The 10080-nt window shown below is 48.2% G+C and overlaps 1 protein-coding gene across 3 annotated transcripts in view; it reads left to right on the forward strand.

The window, feature by feature from the left end:
- The window catches only part of TGFB2 (transforming growth factor beta 2), a 72473-nt gene that overhangs the window by 9915 nt on the left and 52478 nt on the right, over window positions 1-10080 (forward strand). For 2 of the 3 annotated variants that reach the window (XM_011366127.2, XM_011366129.2), the window contains exon 2: window positions 4018-4101. The exons of the other annotated variant lie outside the window; for it this stretch is intronic. In XM_011366127.2, coding sequence (XP_011364429.1) covers window positions 4018-4101 — 84 coding nt within the window. The remainder of the gene's footprint in view (window positions 1-4017; window positions 4102-10080) is intronic. 3 annotated transcript variants of the gene reach the window in all.

Raw genomic sequence — 10080 nt, forward strand, 5'->3', positions numbered from 1 at the left:
AATGCTTCTGAGACCAAAGCCATGAGGGATCATTCGCTCTACGCCACAAGCAGCAGCAGGTCTCCCCTCCCCTCCATTGTGGCTTTATTCTCATTTGGTCATTTATTCCCTTGACTTAATCTCATTTTCTCTTCCGCTTTGACATCTCAGATGACTTTACCATCGAAGCTGTATTTCTTTATCATAAACTCTTTATAATTAAGTTGCTTGGAAACCCCAGAAAAGGTGACTGACTTATTTTGATTCCACTGTAATAATAGTCACAGACCAAGGAATATGGGTGATTGGGGGAAGGGACCGTCTCCTTGGCGGTCTCTCCCGGTTTTCTGTGGGGAGGTGTTTCCACATGCAAGCCCAGTGCTTGGCGGTTGGGGCTTTGGGAATTAAGGAGGGGAAATCAGAGATGGGAGAACACCTGACTTTTACCCCACAGTAGCCAGGTAGAACCAAAGCTGAGTTATGGCTACCACCTCAGGCTCGAACGCAGCCCTCGTGCCCTTAGATAGGTCTGTTAAAAAGTCACGTCGATTTGATCACTACTTTAGTCATTCGCTTGTAGCTACTCAGAGGATTAAGCCTGAGGTGGTTAAGTGTGTTAACGGAAGTCACCGACTGGTCAGGCCTAAGGACAAAGTCCTCAGCGGCCACTGTTTCACCCCCAATCTTGTACCTTTTCTCTTCCACAGAATGAGGCGACTTGTGCTAGTGTGTCTTAGAGAGAGAGAGAGAGATTTCAGAAGAATTCCACTGTCAGAAAAGATCACCATCAGTAGGAAAACTGTGTCTATAGAGTCATGTCTGAATTCATTAGTTTTTTTGGCAGTAGGACGCAGATTCTAGAAGGAGGGTCTTGAGCCAAGCCGACCCCGAGTCATTGTACATTTGGGATCAGCCGTTTGCCCCTTTTCAGAATTTGCTGAGAATTCTCGAAGTAGAGTAAAAATTCATTGCAGTCTAGTGTTGGGAAGAAACGCTAGGACCCGCTTATGGAGCAGCTGTCATCACAAGCGACGTTTGTGTGAGGGTTTGGGAGGGGCTGAGAGAGGGAATTAATTTGTCGTGGAGTTTAGGGAGCATTCTTAACAACGTTTAATTCTGCTTAAGATACCAATGCAGCAAGAATGGCTTTATCTCTTTCTCAGAGACGCTTTCACACTGCACAAAACCACTACTTACTGGAACAAATAACCCTTGTGAGGGGATCATGTTTTCTTGATCCACTTGGCTGGGCCGTTTTGAGGTCAGATGAGATTTTGTAAAAGGCCTTTGTAAGTCTCGAATTTTACCAAGCAGAAGGATCACCTGTAGTGCATATCGTAAACGCAGATTCCCAAACATCTGCCCTCTCCCCTGCGTCCAGATTATGATTCGGTTGTTTTAAGGTGGGCTCCAGAAACCCACATCTTGACAAGACATCCAGGCGATCGATTCTCAGGCAGGTAGTTCAGAATCGCACTCTGAAAACAGTGCGCATTTTTGTTGTCTTGCTTTATTTCTTAGCTGTGTCATCACAGGCAGAAGTGAACCCTAACATTTTTGTAGTTAGCTTTGACTTTCAGTTATTTTATAAATTGCCCATGCACAATTTTAATTCCAGTCCTGTTTCTGTCTTATGACTTAAGCGAGCCATAGTCTTCCATGAAGCATTAGTGAGCGCCTGAGTACTGCTAGAGAGTATTATTGCTCTAAGACTATTAACGCCTTACATTTTCCCTAGGGTTTTGCATTTTAAAAAGCATTTCACGTATACCCGAAGCCTCATTGACCTGACAAAGTGTATCCATACCATCAGGCCACTTCAATCATAAAGGTTATTGAAAATAGATTTAAAAAAAAAAACAAAAACGAAGAGTAGCTTTCTTTGACTTAAATGATCACTCTCAGCATCACTTCTATCTGCATCCGATTCACGGTTTTCACTTCTGAGGCACTGGATCAGCACCAGTGCATCCTGTCCACGGGCCCGGCTTAAAAACAAATAAACAAACAAGAACGACAAACAGGAAGGAAGGGAAAGACAGGGCTCCTGTACTGCAGCTCTGCCGCAGCGTGAAAACACAGCCAAAGGCTCACACTTGAGGGCTGCTTGTGGGGAGCTGCCCATGACAGCCGTCACCTCCCCTCCTGCACAGACTTGCTTTGACCTGGGTGAGCTCGGTGACCTAGGGCAAGTTCAAGGATCTGGATCCTGTTGACAGAACTGTCCCTCTTCTACACGACACCCACCGGCCTGAAGAAGGTGCTGTTCCCCTGGAAAAGGATGTAAATCCCCCCCAAAGAAACGCAGAGGGCCACAGCTTGAAGACAAAGCGTTGCTAACCAGGGGACTTCTGCCGTGTGCCGCTCTGCCTTTCTCTGGTGATATTCTTTGATTTTTTTTTTTTTTTTTCCCTCCTGAAGATAACTTACGGCATCTCCTTTCAGAGGTCAGATATGAGCGAGAAGACGGTTTGACTCGCTAATCTCGGGACAAACCGTTTATGCCCAGTGTAGCTTCCCGTCTTTGCCGACTGGTTATCTGAGGGAATTTTCTCCCTTTAAGACGGTGGAGAAAGCTCTGAAAATAAACAACATGGTTGCTTATTGGTGAGAACATATGTGAGCAGATGTCAGCTGGTAACAGCATATGGTGGCAACATGATAGCAGCATGTCTCAGAAAGCCGGGTGTGGGCCCTTCCCTGCTCTGCGGGCCATCCACTCTCCCACGTCTCAGTTCAAGAGGGTTCCGACTGGGAGGCGTAAGCCACACAAGTTTGAACATGTGTCACCGGGGTCTCATTAGCGATCTCAGTGTTGGCGATGGTAAGCTAAAGGGTATGGAAAAAAATCTTCCCTATCTATTTGAAAATTGAGAGAGAAAATGGCACGAATGGAAAAAAATGAGAGAGGAATCCATAAGGCCGTTCGTCGTTGTTTGTCAAAAGAAATTTTCAAGCCAGGTCAGGTCTGAATAGTAACAGGGATGCTTCTAGAAGATGCGACCTAAGTGAATGAAAGGTGTATGGATTGTAAACCCGTGGAAGGCAGTTCGAGATCCGTCTGTCCAATATGTTACGTAACTGATGTTACTACAGTACTTGATTACCTTTTATTTGTCAGTCTTTTTAAACGACATCATCTCATTTCAATCTTATGAAGACCTTCGGGGGCAGCATTAGGTCTGCTTCATCTTGTAGAAACAGAGGCCTGTGTAAATCAAGGGACTTTTCTGAAGGTTCACAGCAAACCAATGACAGAGCAAGGGTTTCAGCTACATCTGCAAAAATCCTATGTGTACGATTGAGTCTACCACAGATAGGCCAGCCTTTGAACGCTTAGCAATGCTTGCTTTTCAACTGTCGATGTCCTTTGAATAAGAATATCGTGGGCAGTATTCAAGATCTAGGTGTTGTTACTTTAAAGAAAGCGAAGTTCAGAATTTCAGGGTGTTTTAACTGTCATGGAGGATACGTTCAACACATCCCAGGGAGCCCTAGATGTTTCAACTGTAGCTAAGGAACCCCAGACCAATAGACACTTGCATTTTCGACTCATTCGAGAAGGAGTTTTCATGTGCGGGTGAGAACTGGTGACAGGTAGCTTTAGGAAAACTGAAATCTAGGCCAACCAAATGAAAAAAGGAGTTTTATTCTTAATAGGTAGGCTGCCTTTCGTCAAAAGAGGTCAAGGCCTTCCCTACTCATCTCTAATAGAAGTCAACGTATTTATTTTAACATTTTTACAAATTGTTACAAATTGTCCAGTTATTTTAGCACTAGAGCGCATTAAAGGGAAAACTGGATTCAGGAGCCTGATGGCTGGTTAAGGGATGACAGAAGATCTGGGACCGGGATCCAGGGTCCCCCATAGGTTTTTAGGGTGTTATCCCCTGGCCCCGAGGAGCAGAGACCTTAGATTTCTGGGGGAATGATAAGTAGATTCGGTGAGTCCCTCTGCTACTTTGGATCTTTGTATAGCTCTGTGCAAGGCATCTCATCAGTAAAATAGCTAATGACTGTGCTTTTTGAAACTCCTAGCTGTCTGCCCAGTTGTCACAACACCCTCTGGCTCAGTGGGCAGCTTGTGCTCCAGACAGTCCCAGGTGCTCTGTGGGCGCCTTGGTGAGTACGCTCGTCTGCTTTATACCTCGTTTGACATAGCGATATCGAGTTTCTCTGTAGTGTCTGTCTCCTGTGGGGAACCTGTCCGAGGCCACGTAGAATGCTGACATGCAGCCTTGTGCCCCCAGATTTTTGAGTCAGTGTTTATACGAGACACTCAGGAATGAATAGCTTCGAAGTCATACGATGACTCGATTGCAGTATATCAAGGGACGGGTTGTGGGGTACATGAGATGGGTGTTCCAGGGGTCCCAGAATGATTTGAAATAGTAACCTCCTGACCCTAAGAAGGTCACCCTCTGGAGGTCAAATCACGTGGGCCAGAATGTCGAGGGTCCTTTTTTGGTACCTTATTTGTATCTGTTTCCTGATTCCTGGCACATAGCAGTTGCTCCATGAAGGAGGAGACTTTTTTTTCTTTTCTCCTTTGACATTCTCGAGGGAAGCCCGTGGGAGAGGAGCGCAGATGCTGTTATTTGTGACCTTCATGTTGCCGTTTCTAAGAATGGATTGTCATGGGTCAAGGCTCCAGCCGACTGGACCTGGGAACGTGCCACTCACCCCAACCGCTTAGCCCTGACACTCAGAGCCAGTGCCACGTGTCAGGCCGGGGGCTGCCGAAGCCAGAGGTCTCATTCCTTTCCGACTTGGAATATGAATCAATTCAGCTGGCTTTTACTGAGTGTCTCTTATATGCCGAGCAATGAGACCACAACAAACAATGGGTCTCGGTGACCCCGACACTCAAGGACTCCAGGGTCCGGGCTGCCCCCGATCATGCTCAGGGAAGGGGGGAGTGGGCTCGCAATCCCCACATTGGTTCGCTCTGAGTTTGTGAGGCCTGGAGAAGGTGGATTATATTGATGCTAAATGTGGGCAGAGGTCCCGGATACGTACAAAAATAAATGTTTTCATTACCCAGATAGATGTCTGGTTTACTGGCATGACCTACTCTGCAATTTATCATGCCTAACCTTGCTTCTTAGGAATCAAGGAATAGAATGGCTTATATCCAGTGGCCTGAGCTGGGGTTTCCTCAGAAGGAACTGATTCTATTGAGAATATATATTATTTTAGTACAGAAAGCCTCAGAGTGGCTAGAAGCTGCCATGTGAATTAAAAAAAAAAAAAAAAAATGAAAGGTTTCATCGATGCTTTTAAAGTTATTCAGTCTCTAAATGTGTACTATTTCACTGTATTGAATAAGGAGTTAACTGTCTGATGTTTTTCCCCACCAGCTTTTTGGGAAAAGGGAAGGGCGTGAGAGAAGGAAAATGGCCCTTATGTCCGTGGGACTTAGGACAGCATCGTCATCCTCCCCGTGCTGGGCGTTGGGAAGGGCCGGGGTGATGGTCCCCAGCTGTCAGGAAGCCGTGGCTTGGAGAGGTAGACGCCCCGCCCTTGCTCATCGAGCGAGCCGGTGCAGAGCCAGAATCTGAACTCTAGTCTGGCCTCCAGGCTCTCCGCCGTAGAGACCCCAGACTTTATTTTTGCCTTCCTTCCGTGCCCTCTTCGGAGTCTCATCCCCTGAATTTTGTCATTTTCTTGCCCACGACTTCGGATGAATTTCCATTTCGTCTTTTCCGCCCGCAGAAACACATCGAGGGGCCATCCTTGGTCATTTGCCCTGTTTCCTTTCTCGCTGGGGGTTATTTGGGTTATTTCATGGCTTGCAAACTCCCCTCTTCCTTTCGTGAAAAAACACTGGAAACGCACCCTGTCCCCAGCGAGTCTGGGAGAACCAGGAGTGTCTGCAAGGGTGTGGAGGGGCTAGGGGAAGCTGCAGGCCGGTGGGAAAACTAGGGACCCCCCCCCTCAGACCTGCCATGCAAGAGTGCTAAGCAGTGGGGCTCTGCATTGTTTTTTTTGTTGTTGTTGTGTGTGTGTTTTTTTTTTTTTTTTGGTCTCTGTTCTTAGAAATAGTAATTGGGTAAAAATGTAAGTGAGCAGGTGCCAGGCGGCCGGCGGCCAGGGTCAGGGTGAGTTTCTCCATGCTGAGTGTGATTCTGAACACTCGTTAAGTGGAGACCGGCCCGTGCCAAGCAGCTCGAGGGCCATCCCTGTCACCTTGTGTGAACCGCCTCTCCATTCCAGAGAGAGATGCTGGGAGCGGCCGGAGGCAGCGCGGGGCCCGCGGCGCCTCCTGCTCTGCCCGGTCACACTGTGTCCTGGGCATAGTTGTCACCCGCGTGTGCGAACACTGATCCCTGGACGGGCAGTCTGAGGCTTCCTCAGCTTGAAATGAAACCCCTTGGAGGGTGAAATAATTCCTGCTCCTCACAGGCCATGCGGCTGCCAAATCATTCTTCTCTTTTTAAATTGATTATCCCCCAAATGTTGGTTGAGGTGAGATTAGTCTGCCCGATAAGATAGAAGAATCTGGAAGATAAGCAGCAGAGATGGTCTGTCTGTGAATGAATAGATTCAGATTCATGAAGGCGAATTCCGGGTTTTTGGTTTTTTGTTTTTCTTTTTCAAAGTGTTTACTGAGCAAGAGGCTTTTAAGCAGTTTGGTTAAGATTTAAAGATGGTGCTTCTCGAAGTGCGGTCTACGTTCATGTCTCCCGAGCTGTCCTCGAAAGCAGATTCGCCGGCCTGTCTCAGAGCCGCAGGGCAGGATGGTGGGCCGGGTGGCGCGGAGGAATCTGCACAGTTAGGTGGCTCTGCAGGTGCTTCTGATGCCACCAGAGTTTGCCGCTGCCCCGACAGTGGACGCGCTGCCGGCGCAGGCCTGTCTCCTCGCAGACCCTGGCGCGGAGCGCTGCGGGCCGGGCTGGGCCTCTGTTTGATCGGGGGGCCCTGCAGGCGTGGGCCCCTGAATTCACAGCACAACCAAGTTTTCCCTCGGCACTGTCCGCGTTCCCAAATGCAGTAGGCTTGTCAGTCACATGCATGGCACATGCCCCCTGCCCACTCTTCGCCACAGAGGGACGAGGAGTGTGCTAGGAAGTAAGTTAATCACTCGGAGAGGGGACCGGATGCCTCGTTCGGAGGTCGCGTGTGGGAGTGAATTCCTCCTCTCAAGGGCTTTCCACGGGGTGCTGCTGGGGCGAGAACGGGGTGTTCAGAGCTCGTGTGTAACATCTAAGGGGCGGATGTTCTCGCACGCGTAAGTCAGTGTGGAAGGTTTGATTCCCCAGGGTGGGGTTTGGTCAGAGCCACGGCCCGGATCCCGGTCTGGGACGTTCCAGGGGGAAGGGTCTCGCCAGCAGCGGAATGTAAACTCCACTCTCAGCCCAGCTCAGCTTCGAGTGACTGTGGCTTTCTCTTTCCAAACTGTTTTTCTCAACCAGGGCCTTAGAGCAGGTGAACATATGACTCAGGACTCAAGGGAAGACTTAATGATAAATCACTTGCTCTTTCTCTGTGTAATACCCCCTGTTATTCTCAAGTTATTTTGGAACCACCCACTATTTTGAGCAAGCCATACAGTGTGGGCATCCCACAACTCCTGTGCTGGTTTTGGCCATCAAATGGTTAGAGAAATATCCACTTCTACGTGGCATGTGTCAATGAGCAGTCCACGTGACTGCCGAAGTGTCAACAGAATGACTGGTAGTATTAATTCTGCTTCCCAACAAGCCCCTTCGATGAAAAGATCTCAGCGTTAACTACCAATCCAGATATATTTAGGGTAGATGTCAAGTGTGCGCAGAGGTCATGGCAAGGCAAAGGTAAAGAGACGACGTTCTCACGATAGATCACACAACAGTGTCTGTTGAGTGCCTGCTCTGCGTCAGGCACTGATCTGGGCACCGGGGATCCCATCAGGGAATAAAGCAGCAAAAACACTTTGCCCTTGGGAGCTTCCCATTCTGGAGGAGGAAGACAGACGATTAATTAAAAAGATTAAGAATGGTAGAAGTCGATAAATGTTAGAGGGGAGAAAAGTCGAGCAGGCTTAGGGATGGGGGGATGAGCTGCAGTTTTAAATAAGCTGGCATGGGAGGGCTCGTGACGAGGGTGGCATTAAAGCAGAGACTTGGAAGAGGGCAGAGAACAGCCCGAGGCTATCTGCGAAAGAGTGTTGCTGGCAGAGGGGACAGACGGTGCTGCTCCTGACGGATTCAAGGATTATCCGAAGTGTCCTGGGAGATGAGATTGGAAAGATCATGACAGGAAGGTCACGTAGGGCCTTAGAAGCCGTTATAAAGTCTGGGGGTTCCTCTGACTATAGTGGAGAGAAGGATGGTCTTAGCCAAGGGGTGCCAGTGGCTGTTAAGTTGAGAATAGTGCACGGGGTGACCAAGGCAGGAGCAAAACCCCAGCGAGGACTCTTCGTAACGCACCGGAGTGACACTTTATGCAGCTGTGTATCCAGGCAACACTGCCCCACACCTAGAGACCTTCAGACAGACCTCCCTTGCTCTGAGTTCTTGCTTTAACAAATAATGTCATAGGCAGGTTACAGTGGCTTCTGTGTATAGAATATGGGTGGGTGTGTGTGTGTGTGTGTGTGTGTGTGTGTGTTTAATTGTCCTTAGCAATATTCCTGAGTCATTGGCAACCCATCCTCCTTCTTTCTGGAAAGAAGGAATCTTTGCACCATTCTGTGCATGAAAATAACTTCTTGAGTCTCCCATCTCATGCCGACACGTGTGGAATGATAGTTATTGGAGTTCGTACTCACTGTGATGCCTGGTCACAGACATCTTCGCCTCAGTGGCCAGGGACACATAGCACTAAACTCATAGGTGACCACACACTGGCCTAGGAGAATGACACATTACCTGTCCCCGTGCGAAGCGGAGACTCTGGCTTAGGAAGGTCTGTGGATCTGTCCAGCTCTGCCCAGTGCCTTTGCCTAAACTCTGAAATGAGGCCGTGAGCCAAGGAATTTGTGAAACTATGTCTCTTATCAGTCAAAAAGCATGTCTGTTGGACTTGAGTTTGCTTTCTAATTTTTAAGTTTTGAACATCAAGGTTTTACACTGGGGTGTCAATCTTATTCCTTCATCCGTCTGTACAAGAAATATCTATTGAGTCTGCAGCACCGTGTGCCAGGTGCTATGCCAGGTCTGCTGATCGTAGAGTGTAGCACAGACCCTGTCTTCAGGAGCCTGTGACTTGATGAGAAAGTCAGGCAGACCAAACTAACCAAGCAAAACCAAGAAGCCAGCACCATGTGATCGATTATAAGGAAGGGCTCTGAGAGGTCAGAAGGAAAATAGTTGATCTTGGTCTAGAGAAGTCAAGGAAGCCTTCTTGGAGGAGGTGATATTTGCTACTCGAAAGCTGGCCTTTAACATTACAGTTTTGCGCTCAGCAAGCAGCAATAGGCTGCTTATGTTTTCTGGGAGGAGGCATTTACCCTTTCGTGTTGTTTTCTTCCCTTGCGAGCCTGCATGGTTCCTGCCATCCTGAGGAACCGTGAAACAGCAGAAGCACTTAGTGTGGTCTTTGAAAACACTGATGTGTTTCTACAGGAGACCCACTTTGAAATAGGGCTCAATCGTTATATCGAGTATTAGTTATTCAAAGTAGATACATTCAGAAGACATAATTGACCTGTTGCATATAAAATCCATCATGCCATGATGTGCTATGGTATAATGGGACTCTGTAGAATATGGTATTATTTTATAAGCTCAAAGTCACTGTGTAGAGCTTTTTTCTTCATCTTAATGGAATATCACAAAGATCGATCTCTCACTCATATTATTATATGGATCTGGGGGTCGGCTGGGGCATCTTCCTTCCTAGACCCCAGCTGAGGGACTAACTTCTAACCCGGGCGTGTCGACCCCATGGCCAGACCATGAGATGTGGCAGCTGCCCCGACCACGTTCCACTGGCCCAACCTGATGCCACGAGCACAGGAAGTGGGGCACAGGATCCAAGCGGGGATCCCTGAGGATAGAAGCCTGCAGTGCTTCGCTGTCTTGCCCGTGACGTGAATCACCCCTCTGTCCAGTGTCTCCACACTGTAGACGCTCCCCGCCCCGTAGTGACTCAGCAGCTGTTACCAGATCGACCATC

The sequence above is a fragment of the Pteropus vampyrus genome, unplaced genomic scaffold (assembly GCF_000151845.1).
Source record: "Pteropus vampyrus isolate Shadow unplaced genomic scaffold, Pvam_2.0 Scaffold121, whole genome shotgun sequence".
Taxonomy (NCBI): Eukaryota; Metazoa; Chordata; class Mammalia; order Chiroptera; family Pteropodidae; genus Pteropus; species Pteropus vampyrus.